Source organism: Dromiciops gliroides, chromosome 4, assembly GCF_019393635.1.
Source record: "Dromiciops gliroides isolate mDroGli1 chromosome 4, mDroGli1.pri, whole genome shotgun sequence".
Classification (NCBI taxonomy): Eukaryota; Metazoa; Chordata; class Mammalia; order Microbiotheria; family Microbiotheriidae; genus Dromiciops; species Dromiciops gliroides.
Genome location: NC_057864.1, coordinates 462,909,238 through 462,922,434, shown reverse-complemented (window position 1 = coordinate 462,922,434; position 13,197 = coordinate 462,909,238). Strand labels below are relative to the sequence as shown.

The 13,197-nt window shown below is 54.1% G+C and overlaps 1 protein-coding gene across 21 annotated transcripts in view; it reads left to right on the top strand.

The window, feature by feature from the left end:
• Nucleotides 1-13,197, top strand: part of MYO18A (myosin XVIIIA) — a 153,434-nt gene that overhangs the window by 106,569 nt on the left and 33,668 nt on the right. For all 21 annotated transcript variants that reach the window (XM_043999889.1, XM_043999894.1, XM_043999892.1 and 18 more), the window contains 8 exons: nt 1,666-1,775; nt 4,108-4,173; nt 8,150-8,278; nt 9,385-9,528; nt 10,813-10,902; nt 11,071-11,190; nt 11,393-11,504; nt 12,059-12,186. In XM_043999889.1, the coding sequence (XP_043855824.1) occupies nt 1,666-1,775; nt 4,108-4,173; nt 8,150-8,278; nt 9,385-9,528; nt 10,813-10,902; nt 11,071-11,190; nt 11,393-11,504; nt 12,059-12,186 (899 nt within the window). The remainder of the gene's footprint in view (nt 1-1,665; nt 1,776-4,107; nt 4,174-8,149; nt 8,279-9,384; nt 9,529-10,812; nt 10,903-11,070; nt 11,191-11,392; nt 11,505-12,058; nt 12,187-13,197) is intronic.

Genomic DNA, 13,197 nt, shown 5'->3' with positions numbered 1-13,197 from the left:
GAATGAAAGATGGCGTTTGTTCGCGGTGGGTTCTTCTGCCTTTGCTCAGGTCTGAGCAGGCCCAGGCAGGTAGGTCCCATGGGGCCCAGGGCCAAGGTCACCGGCAGCCTTCTGACATCATAGGCTCAGAGCAGAAGGAAGCTCAGGGACCATCTGGTCCAACCCCGTCATTTACCGAGGAGGACCCTGAGGCCCCGGCAGGTGATGGGACTTGTTTGAGGTCACGCAGGCAGGAACCTCACAAGTGGCGTCTGAACCCACTCACTCTGGGCCGAGGGAGGCACGGCTGCGTCTCTGCACCCGAACCATTCCTGACCCTTCTCAGCAGCCTGGGCCTCAAGACGGACTCCCTTTACTGCTTGGAATAAATCATTGATCTGTCCCCATGTCTTGATATGGAGTTGGTGTTTATTATTTCAAAACCAGATTGTTACCGCGCTGAACCAAAATCAATGTACTTTACTCAAACAAGCGGGTCGATGAGGCTGGCGGCAGAGGGGGGGCCTCCCTCCTCCCCCTGGGCCTCCCGAACCATCCATCGTGCTGATGATTAATTAAGATGCCGGGCGTCTGCGCCCGCTCTCCCAGCCCATCAATTTAATTGCAATTCAGATACAATCAATAGCTTGCTCCATCCTGGCCCCTCAAAGGACCCTGGCCTCCAGTTTCAGTTATCAGGCGCATGCATCAGCCTCATTCCCAGGTTGGATGGTTGCCCAGAGCCAATTGTGAGTTCCAGGGCGACTCACCTGCCTATGCCCCTGCCCTCCCGTGGGCAGCTCCATGGGCAGCTCGCTCTGACACTGTCCTCCGCTTAGAACTAGTGGGGCTTCCTGGCTGTGTGATCTTTGGACACCAGGTGTGACTTTTAAGAGTCATCTTGCCCCTCTACACTGCCTCTCATTGGGACAAAAGTTTAAAAAGGAGCATGAAAGTCAAGGTGGACCCCTATGGACAAACAGTGTACAACTTGTTTGGGTTGACTAGGCTAGGACCCTCGAGCCTCCTGGGAAGGACTTCTGAGGTCCAGCTTTAGTCTTTCCTACTGCAGCATAAGCATGCTTCCTCTTAAGTCCTCAGTAAATATGGAAAGTAATGCAGCATAACCCCCTACTGTCTAACCTTAGGTCCATGAACTTTTTCTTTAAATACATATTTTTAATAGCTGTATTTCAGTAGAATTGGTTTCCTTTGTCACCCTATGTATTTTATGCATTTAAAAGCATTATTGGGGCAGCTAGGTGACACAGTGGATAAAGTACCGGCCCTGGATTCAGGAGGACCTGAGTTCAAATCTGGTCTCTGACACTTGACACTTACTAGCTGTATGACCTTGGGCAAGTCACTTAACCCTCATAAAGCATAATTTGTGAGGGGGTTGGACTGCATGGCCTCAGACGCCTCTTCCTGAGCACCTATAAAGGCAGAGGTCCTGGGTTCAAATCTCACCCCTGGTACTTGATATCTCCTTGACCTTGGAGAATTCTCTTCATCCCCTCTCAGGGCCTCAGCTGAGGGGGTTTAACTCAGTGGTCCTTTCAGCTCTAGATCCAGGATCCTGTCCTCTAGGCTCATCACCTCCTACATGTAATCACAGCTTCTCTGGCGTGATCCAGCCAGACGTAACTGCTGACAACGTGGCCCCCGGTCCCTTCTCCCCTCTAGGTTATCCTGACCATATGGTGTTCTCAGAGTTCCGGCGACGTTTTGATGTCTTGGCACCCCACCTCACCAAGAAGCATGGGCGCAACTACATCATTGTGGATGAGAAAAGGGTATGTTGTTTTCCCCTCTTTCTGTGTCCCCTTTGGGGTATCTCTGATACCCCGGGACTCACAAGGGAGCCCCGTCTGCTCGTCTCTTGAGGTTAGACATCCCAGATGCAGGCTAATCATTTGGTTATAGGCCTTGGGAAGAGAAGGGGAGATCCTCGTTGTCTCTGGTGGGTAGAGTACTGAGGTCTGTCTCTTTTCCTTTGAGATACTGAGGTAGTTGCTAGGTGGCACAGTGGATAAAGCACTGGCCCTGGATTCAGGAGGACCTGAGTTCAAATCCAACCTCAGACACTTGACACTCACTAGCCGTGTGACCCTGGACAAACCTCACCAAAAAAAAAAAAAAGATGTTGAGAACTCATTGAAGAGGGGGCTGTGCTAAAGTCTCCCTGTTCAGAACCGAGGTACTCTCTATGGGCCTGTCCGACACATCAGTAGCCCTGGTTTCTTAGCAAGCGAGACAGTGGTATTTGGGTCCCAGGCCTTTGGGAGAGAGTCTGATGCTTCAGACAGTGGCCTTCAGGGATAGTGAAACTGGAAGCCCCCTCTGAAGGCCCACGACAGTGAGTTTGGGCTCAGGGTCTTGGAGTGACCAGCCCCATGGAAGGAAGTAGATGCATGGGTTAGGGGAGAGAGCATGGTGCCTGGCACACAGCAAGTGCTTAATAAATGCTTGTGACTGACTGACTCTGGAGTCAGATGGCCTGTGATGCTTATTGCCTCTGAGATCCTGGACCAGTTACATAACCTCTCTGTGCCTCAGTTTCCCCCAGTGTCAAATGAACTAGGTTGCCTCTGAAGTCTTTTCAACTCTAGGGCTAGGATTCCATGACCCTGCCTATTTATCCATCCATCATCCATTCATCCATCTATCTGTCCATCCATCCATCCATCCATCCATCCATCCATCCATCCATCTATCCATCATCCATCCATCCATCCATCCATCCATCCATCCATCCATCCATCATCCATCCATCCATTCATCCATCCATCCATCATCCATCCATCCATCTATCTGTCCATCCATCCATCATCCATCCATCCATCTGTCTGTCTATTATCCATCCATCCATCCATCATCCATCCATCCATCTGTCCGTCTATTATCCATCCATCCATCCATCCATCCATCCATCCATCCATCCATCATCCATCCATCTGTCCATCATCCATCCATCATCCATCCATCCATCTGTCCATCTATTATCCATCCATCCATCCATCTGTCCGTCTATTATCCATCCATCCATCCATCTGTCCGTCTATTATCCATCCATCCATCCATCCATCTGTCCATCCATCCATCTATCCATCCATCCATCATCCATCCATCCATCTGTCCGTCTATTATCCATCCATCCATCCATCATCCATCCATCTGTCCATCATCCATCCATCATCCATCCATCCATCTATCTGTCCATCCATCCATCTGTCCGTCTATTATCCATTCATCCATCCATCCATCCATCATCCATCCATCCATCATCCATCCATCTGTCCATCATCCATCCATCATCCATCCATCCATCTGTCCGTCTATTATCCATCCATCCATCCATCCATCCATCTGTCCGTCTATTATCCATCCATCCATCCATCCATCCATCTGTCCGTCTATTATCCATCTATCCATCCATCCATTTATCCATCCATCATCCATCCATCCATCTATCTGTCCATACATCCATCATCCATCCATCCATCTGTCCGTCTATTATCCATCCATCCATCCATTCATCCATCCATCATCCATCCATCCATCTATCTGTCCATCCATCCATCATCCATCCATCCATCATCCATCCATCTGTCCATCATCCATCCATCCATCCATCCATCTGTCCGTCTATTATCCATCCATCCATCTATCCATCAATCATCTACTAAGCACCTGCTGTGTGCTGGGCCCTGTGCTAAGTGTTGGGCATACAAAGATGCCAGAGGGGCAGCTAGGTGGCGTGGTGGATAGAGCGCCGGCCCTGGATTCAGGAGGACCTGGGTTCAAGTCCAGCCTCAAACACTTAACGATTACTGGCTGTGTGACCCTGGGCAAGTCACTTAACCCTGGTTGCCTCACCAAAAAAACCCCAAAGATGCCAGTGCCGGTTCCTGGCCTCCAATGCACACCCCCCTCTCCAGCTCTGGGAGGCACCAGTGGGGACCTCCATGTAGCAGGCACCTTGAAGCCTCTGACAGCAGCCTCCAGCCTCCCCCTCCCTAAGTGCCACTGGCAGGGCCCCTCACTGGCCTCCTGTGCCAGCAGAGCTCCCCCTGCCTAGACTGGGGGAGCCGCCTGGCTCTGCTGCTAGCTTCCCTTTCTCTGCAGGCAGTGGAGGAGCTCTTAGAGTCCTTGGACCTGGAGAAAAGCAGCTGCTACATGGGCCTGAGTCGGGTAAGCTGACCCTGCACCCTCCCTTCTTCCCCTTGGCTGGCCAGCACCTCCCACAGAGTCCCCCACCCCGCTGCCCTCCCTGTGCCCAGGGAACAGATTCCACGTCCTGCACTTGCAGTGTCTTCCTCGATTCTCACATGTGTGTGTCTGAATAACTGGATTATCTGGTGCCTTGTGTGCAGTCTGTGATGACAGGAGGGAGTGGGTGCAGGGCGACCTTGAACCTGGGCTGAGAAATGAGGCAGAAGATGGAAGCGAGGCTGGACTCGGAGAAAGGAGAACCCAGACAGGGAACAGGGTGACAGCATGGTGCCCGGGAGGACAAAGCCCTCTTTGCCTGAGCTGGCTGGGCACCGTGGTTGCCGGGGTCCCGCGAGCAGGCGGGACAGGAAGAAGCCTGTGCGGCCGCCTTCCCACAGGCTGAATTCCTCATGTGAATGGAACGTGTTGGATAAAAGGCAAGGCACACCCGCCCCCGGGTGCCAGTCTGCCACCTTCCCTCCTCATCAGAGAACCAGCTGCCTGCCCCTTGCCCAGCACTGGCCTGCCCATCGTCCTCCAAGTATGTGGTCCAGGGGGCTGAGGGCAGGAGGTGGAAAAGTCAGGAGCTGCAAGAAGAGGGGCCTAGGGCTGTCTTTGCTAGGGCCCAGGGGGAAGACCGGAGATCTGTCCAGAGAGTGGCATTGAAGGGAATAGTAATGAGGGAGCTTGACAAGGAGGCTTTCTGTGTGTGTGTGTGTGTGTGTGTGTGTGTGTGTGTGTGTGTGTGTGTGTGTAGGGGGACAGGAGGGTCCTTGCTCTGGCTTTGGCTTGCTCTCTCACTGTCCCCACATTTTATTTTCTCTCTCTCTTTCTCTCCCCCCTTTCTTTCCTTTTCTCTTTCTCATTTGTCTTGTCTGTATCAATCCCCATCCGTCTCTTTCACTTTCTGTCTTCATTGTTTTATGGTCTTTTCTTCCTGCTTTTCCGCCTTATTCTCTCTCCTTCCCCTCTCTGTCACGTTGCTCTCATTCTCTCTCTCTCTCTCATTGTTCTCTTTTTGCTCATTACACTCGTTGTCTCTGGTTTTGTGTCTCTGTCTTGGCTTCCCTTTATTCATTTCTGTTCTCTCTCCCCTCCCCACCTCCTCGCCCTCCTCAGTGTTCTTAGGTGTTCTTCACAGGCCCCTTCCCTGAAGCTGCCCAACATTCAGGATCTTGCTGAAATAATTGGGGTTTCCTTGATGTAGATTATGCCCGATTCAGTGGTGATTTGCCTCCAAAGAGTCTTAACAGGCAGGCTTGCTAAGATGAGAGGCTTTTTGGGGGGAGGGATGTTTCTGTGCTACCTCCTCTGGGGCAGGTACCAGGTTTCCAAGCACGTCCAAAGCATCTTGGTGCTAACCCAGGCTGGCCCTTTCCAGATCATCTTCTGGGGCTCCGGTGCCCCTCTGAGTCACCTTAGCTCCTCTGGCTCCGACAGACAAGCCCTGGTACCTACTCGGTCAGGGTGAGGGATTTTCAGGTCTCTGGTCATTTTTGGGGGGGGGGTCCGTGCTGTAGATCTGATTTGATTCAGAATTTCCTAAGTACTTCCTGTGGGCACAGCTCTGCTGTGCTGTAGTGGGCAGGCCATATGTGGTCTCCATGCCACTCTAGGGAAGGGCTTCCAGACCCCTTGGGCAGTCTGACAAAGCCTATGAAGCCCTTCCCAGAATGATATTTTTAAATGCATAAAACAAAATACATAGAAATACAAAGGAAATCAATTAGATTGAAATATAGTTATTAAAAAGGTTTTTTTGAAATTCATAGACCCCCAGTTAAAATCATCTGCTATAGGAATTCTAGGTTTCTGGTCCTGTCTCTACACCAGCCATTCATTACATTTCCTAGCCTTACAACTTGGGATCTTTTCTGCTGTATTCATTCTTTCCTCCAAAGACTCTTCTCTCAGTCTCTGTCTCTCTTTCTGTGTCTCTGTTCCCCTGTCTCTGTCTCTCTCTGTCTCTCTCTCAGTCTCTGTCTCTCTGTCTTTGTTTCTCTGTCTCTCAGTCTCTCTGTCTGTCTCTCTCAGTCGCTGTCTCTTTGTGTGTGTGTGTCTCTGTCTCTCTGTTCCTTTTTTCTCTCAGTCTCTCTGTCTCTCTCTCTCTCTGTCCCTGTCTCTGTCTCTCTCTCTCTGTCTCTGTCTCTGTCTCTCTCTCTCTCTGTCCCTGTCTCTGTCTCTCTCTCTGTGTCTCTCTCTGTCTCACTCTCCCCTTCCACAAGTTAGCTAGGAAGGCTGCCCAGGCGTGACTACTTACTCTTGGGGAGCACCACAAGGGTGTTTTACCACTCTGGCCTCCTGTGGCAGAATCTCTGTCTCACCTGGGCTTAAACCCAAAGGGTGACCCGGGAGCTCAAACCCAGGCGTGCTGCTGAAGGGAGAAGAGCCTGAGGTCCGAGTCTGACCCTGACTCTGACCTGCCTGAGGAAGGAGGTATTGATGGATCTTCAGAGGCCACATTTTCTCAGCAGAAAACTTCACTCGTGTAGGCAGAGGGGAGAAGAAAGGGAGAGAGAGCTGGGGGGGGGGGGAGGCAGAAGCCTTAGGCAGAGTCCACCTCCCAGGCCTCTTCGTAGAGAAGACTGTCAATTCTCCAGCACGGATTAAGCCAGAATTAAATAGGCCCTGGCCTCAAAGGCTCACACTCTATCGGGGGAGACAACCAGGGCATAGAGAGGTACATATGGAAGAAATAGAACAAAAGCAGGGGCGGCTAGGTGGCGCAGTGGATAGAGCATCGTCCCTGGATTCAGGAGGACCTGAGTTCAAATCCAGCCTCAGACACTTGACACTTACTAGCTGTGCGACCCTGGGCAAGTCACTTAACCCCAATTGCCTTACAAAAAAAAAAAAGCAGATACCTGGTTGTGTTTGGGGGGGCGTTAGCGTTTGGGGGGAGGGCCTCCTGGAAGAAGCCAGCTCCCGAGTCACTGGCTCACGCCACTCACTTGGCACCCTCCACATCACCCACATGCCCACTTCTGACTTAAAGGCAGACCCATGCCTGGCAGAGAGGAAGTTAGTGATTTCAGGGCAGCCGTGTTTGGAAGGCCGAGGGACCAAGAGGAGCTGTTTTCCTTGCTGATTCACCTCCCTCTTCCCCCAGAAGAAGGTCCTGGTTCCAGCCAGGGCCAGCGCCATGGAGTGAGGGGTGAGGCAAGGAGCGGGGGCGCCTGCTGGGCTGGTGCCTCTTGCGTCTACCCTCCAGCCCCAAACCTGTAAGACAGGTCCCTTGCCTAGGCCAGCCACCACCCACCCCACTGGCTTTACCACCAAAGAGAGGAAGCTTGGGTGTGGGGAGGGGTGGGGGCTGGGGGCAGGGGCGTCACCACATGAAAGAAGAGGCTTCGGGAAGATGAAACTGAGTGGGGAGAGGTGGGGCCGGGGGAGGGGCCAGGGCCTTTGTGCCCTATCCCCCCCCTTCTTCCTATATAGTCTGCTCCATTCCCGGCAGGGCTCTGAATTCTAATGTAGCTACTGGGAAAGGAGGGAGCTGGGGTCCCCTCCTGGGGTAGACCTACAGCCAGTATCACCCCCAACCTTGACCTTGCATCTTGACCTCAAAGGTGGGAAGCCAGAAGCTGGGCTTTCTGGGCTGGGGGGAAGGGAATGGTGTGGAAGCCTTTGGCATTTTTAACTGGACGGCTGGTAGGAAACGCCCCCTCTGCAGCCCCGCTGCCACTGCCTCGGTAGAGGGGCTGTGTCTTGACCCACCTGTTCTCCATTTTCCCCTCCTGCTTCCCTCTCGAGAGTTGTGGGTCTTCCCTGGCCCCCCTCCCTTGCTCTGTGTGCCCCGCTCCCCTCCTCTGTCCCCCACACCTTTCCCACCTGTTTGGCTGGCCCTGGCTCGCTCGCAGAGGCTCTGCTCCCCCGCTTCCCAGCTCTCCTTCCCCAGGCTGTGCTGGCCCCCTGGGCCTAGCCTCCTGCCTTCATCTGTTCCCTTTTCCCACAGGTATTTTTCCGGGCAGGCACCTTGGCCCGATTAGAGGAACAGAGAGATGAGCAGACCAGCAAGAACTTGACTCTCTTCCAGGCAGCCTGCCGGGGTTACTTGGCCCGTCAGCACTTCCAGAAGAGAAAGGTACTGCCCCTCTGGGGGACCGGCTGCTGGGCTGACCCCAGATGCCCATCCATGGCTCACTTCCTCAGCTGGGAAGGGCGTAGTTAGAACTCAGGGGAAGTGTGCAGAGGACCAAGAAGTGGGACTTGGGCTGGCAAGGGGACCGAGGCATTCCCAATTGCATTAACCCCTAGGGAGTGGGGCGAGAGCTAGAAGAGACCTCGGGGATTGTGTTGTCCAGCCCCCTCATTTTAAAGACATAGATAGTCCTAGAAACAGGAGGTGACTTGTTCAAAGCGGCAGGGGAGGGATTTGAACTCAGGCCCTTTGACTCCAGATCCGTTAGTCTTGCCTCTGTCCCTCCCGTGGCTTCCTCAGCAGCCAGCCAGGACGAGCGCTGGTGAGCGTCCCAACTCCTTGGGGTATCCGTGCCAAGAGGAAGTGGTGTGTTCCCCGCCGTGGACAGAGGAGCCTTGTGGGGTAGGGGTGGGTCGGGCTCTGGATCCCGGGTCTTTCCATGAAGATTAAGGAGCTGTGTCAGAGGCTCCTTTTCCTATTAGCACGTCCATAAAGCAGCCGCCACCAACGTCTCTTGTGTTTCAGCAAGATTAGGTTTTATGGGACATCCGGGCCAGAGCCAGGGAAAGAACCACGTGGCTGATAAAGTGGATGAAATTAGTCCTAATGAGAAGAGACCAGGGAGCTCCCGGAATGGGGCTCAGCCCCAGTGGTCAGGCCTGGCTGTCCCACCTCCAACTGCCCTTACTGACCAGGGCTTGCAAACAGAGGGACAGCAAGGATGGGGAAACCAAGTGGATGAAACCCCCAGGGGATTGTAGGATCCTGAGTCCAGAGCTGCAGGGCTGCCTAGGCCTGCCCCTCATTTTACAGTTGAGTAAACTGAGGCCCGGAGAAGTTAGGCGATTTGTTCAAAGTCATCCAGATAGTAAACATCAGACGTGGAATTTGAATCTAATATCCCTAATCCTTCCTAGCTGTGTGACCCTGGGCCAGATGGTCAGCCTCTCTGAGTGCCAGGTTCCTCATCTGTCAAACTGGGACAGTGACACTCAATGGGTTTCCCAAGCCTTAGAACACCAGGTAAGTGAGAGCTCCTGTGATTTCAGATCCAAGACCTGGCCATTCGTTGTGTCCAGAAGAACATTAAAAAGAACCAAGGGGTAAAGGACTGGCCGTGGTGGAGGCTTTTTACAGCCGTGCGGCCTCTCGTGGAGGTGCAACTGTCGGAGGAACAGATCCGCGGCAAGGACGTGAGTTGGGGGTCTCGGCTCCCAGGGGCTTGGCCCTCTCCTCCCACCCCCTCATTTTATGATGCCCTCACATCTTAAAAATTCATTGTATTGTTTCAGTTAACAACGAGCACTTAGTTTATCTCTCTTTGATTCACTCCTCTCTCCCCCTCCAAAAAAGAGACAAAACCCCTGTAACAAATACAAATGTATGCGGTCAAACCAAACATTCTCCCATTGGCTATGTCTGCCCCACCCCCTCATCTTACAGAGGGACCAACCAGGGCCTAGAAACTTGCCCAACAGTAAGATTTAGAGCTGGCATTTGAGCCTGGGTCTCTGCTGCCCCACGGCTCAGGAACCCACCCTTGGGGTGCTCAGGGCTGCTCCAGAGGCCTCCCCTGCCCAGGGCTCTGGCCCCCAGGCTCTACAGAGTGAAAGGTGCCCACCCACTGAATGGGGTGTGGGTTCCGGCTGCCTCTCTTATCAGAAACAAACAGGCATCCCTGTCTGGACTTGTCCCCTCTGTCCGAAGCCTTTCTTGCCTGTGGGTGGGCAGAGTTAGGGGATGGATACCAGGGTGAGAGGGGGCTGGCCACTTCTGCCTAGAAGTAGTGGGTGGGGGAAGGGGAAGGTGCTTCCTCCTGTACTTCCAGATACCCCCATCCCGGCCTCTCCCCCAATCCACAACTGAGGCATCGATTGGTTTTCTAGAGCAAGTTTGGTTTGTCCCTCAAAGTTCCTGCTACGGTTCCCTGGACTGAAAGTCACTGACCCCCGGGATCCTCCCCACCTTCCCCCAGGATCATGGGTTTAGAGCTAGGTCGACTAGTCCACACACCCCTTCATTTTACAGAGGGGAAACTGAGGCCCTGAGAAGTGACTTGCCCAAGGTCACATAATAAGTGGCAGAGACAGGATTTGAACCTGGTTCTTCCGACTCCCTGCTCTAGCATCCTCAAGGAGACAGATTCTGGTGTCAGGATTCGAGGCCGGGGACTCAGACTGTCTCTCCTTCTACAGAGTGGCTCCTCCTCGAGGGCAGAGGGACAGTTGTCTGTGCATGCCCGGTACTGTTTAACATGATGCTTGGGAGGCGGCTAGGTGGCGCAGTGGATAAAGCACCAGCCCTGGATTCAGGAGTACCTGAGTTCAAATCTGGCCTCAGACACTTGACACTTACTAACTGTGTGACCCTGGGCAAGTCACTTAACCCCCATTGCCCTGCAAAAAAAAAAAAAAAACAAACCATGATGCTTGGCACAAGGAGATGCTCCCTAATTTGGCTGCTTGGTCTGTCTCTAGGAGGAAATTCAGCAGCTCCGGAGCAAGCTCGAGAAGGTGGAAAAGGAACGCAACGAGCTTCGGCTCAATAGCGACCGCCTGGAGACTCGGGTGAGTGGGCCTGGCTGCCCTGTGGCCGGCGTGGGAGGCCTCCCGCCGTGCCCCAGAGGAGCCCGAGTCCCGGGTGGCGTTGCTGGGTGCCGGTTGCTCAGGTACCAGTCTCCAGGTGGGAGAGCAGTTGGGGATGACTCCTCTCTTCCTCCTCCTCCCCCACCCCAGATCTCAGAGCTGACATCCGAGTTGGCGGATGAGCGGAATACTGGAGAGTCGGCTTCCCAGCTCCTGGATGCCGAGGCGGCCGAGCGGCTCCGGGCCGAGAAGGAGATGAAGGAGCTGCAGGTGAGGAGGACCAGGGGTCTGGGGAGCCTCTGGGCCCTTCTCCCTCCCCAGAAAGGGGATCGGCACGTTTTACCCCTCGCCTAGCCTTCCTCTGACGGCTTTTGGACCAAGCGAGTCAAGCGCAGGGTTGCCCTATTCACGGGTGGGTGGGTGCGGGTGGAGGGGGCTTCTCCTGAGCACCCCCTGCCCTCCCACATGGCAGACCCAGTATGATGCGCTGAAGAAGCAGACGGAGGCCATGGAGATCGAGGTGATGGAAGCTAGGCTTATCCGAGCTACTGAACTCAATGGGGAGATAGATGATGATGACTCGGGTGAGTGTCCAGCCAGGAGTGGGGATGGAGGGCGGTGGCGTCCGAGACTCTGGCTCCGGGTGCCTGTGTGACCTTGAGCCAGTCATAACCTCAACTGTCAAGAAGTATGGGGGCTGGATGAGATGACCTCTGAGGTCCCTTGCGGCTCCTCGGCAGGGGCCCCAAGGGGACTCTGGATGGATTTCAGGGAGTCCATGAACTTGGATGGGGAAAAACAAATCCATTTTATTTTTAATTACCTCTAACGAAAATTGAGCATTTCCTTCGATTATTTAAAACACGTAATTGTGAGAAGGAGTCTGTAGCTTTCGTTAAATGGCTCAAGGGCATTGTCACAGCCCAAAGTCTCATCGTTATGACCAGGGTGGTGGGGACCCTGTTGGATTGGGGGGAGGCCCCTCAGGCCCCTCCGTAGGAGAAGCTGCCTCTGCTGGTGCCCCAGAGCTCCTCCCACCTCATCCTTCACTTTGTCATCAACTCAGCTCTCCTCCCCCACACTTCCCGGCTCCCTAAGGGTGCCCTGCCCTTCAGTCTTCCCCATACCCTGACTGCAGGTGGGGAGTGGCGCCTCAAGTACGAGCGGGCGGTTCGAGAGGTCGACTTCACCAAGAAGCGGCTGCAGCAGGAGTTTGAGGACAAGTTGGAAGTGGAACAGCAGAGTAAGAGGCAGCTGGAGAGGAAGGTGAGTGTGGCGGGTGAGGGGGCCGCATCCTCGCTGCCCGGGGACGGGCCTTTGGCACCCAGATGTCAGGGTAACCCTCTCTTCTTGCTCGGCAAGTTTTCTGGGAGGCTCCTGGCGTGGGTTCCAGGGCTTGGTCCTTGAAAGGGACAGAGATCTCAAGCTGGAAGGAAACTCCAAGGCCAGCTAGTCCAACCCCCTTATTCTACAGGTAAAGGAACTGAGGTCCAGAGAGGTTAAGTCATTGACTTGTCCAGGGCCACACAGGCAGTAAGCATCAGCGGCACCATCCGCACCGGGGTCCTTTGATTGCAAAGCCAGTGTGCTTTCCACTGTCCCACACAGCCTGGTGCTTGGTCCCAGGTCTCTGACTTCTAACCCCAAAGCTTCTTTCTCCTCCACCCAGTGGTGAGTGGTGACCCATGACCCAGCGAGGGCAAACTCACCCAGCCCAGTCAATCCAGCCTGGCCCAGACCTGACCGTTCCACATCGGGTCACCCTGGCCAGCTTCCCCTTGGCCTTGCTGTAGCTCGGGGCCCCTCCAGTGCCCATCCTTCCCACGCCTGCCCACCTCCTGCTTTGGGCACAAGAATCAAAGCAGTGTCGCTGCGGCGTGTTGGCCAACACCATCCCTGTGGCCGCCCCCTCCTCACAGGCCTGGTGTCTCCCCTTGCTAGACCAGAAGCTCCTCCAGGCCAAGGTCCGGCTCCCTTTGTCTCTGTATCCTCTTAGGGCATAACTTGGCCTTGAACATTATGTGCCTAAACAGAGCTTCTTCCCTTCCCCTTCCTCTGCCCCCTCCTTTCTCGTCTCCTTTCTTCTCTCTCTCTTCCTTCCTCCCCTTCTTTTCTTCCCTCCTTTCCTCCCTCCCTCCCTCGATCCCTCCCTTCCTTCCCTCCCTTTCTTCTTCCTCCCTTCCTTCCCTCCCTTTCTTCTCCTTCCTTCCTTCCTTCCTTCCTTCCTTCCTTCCTTCCTTCCTTCCTTCCTTCCTTCCTTCCTTCCTTCCTTCCTTC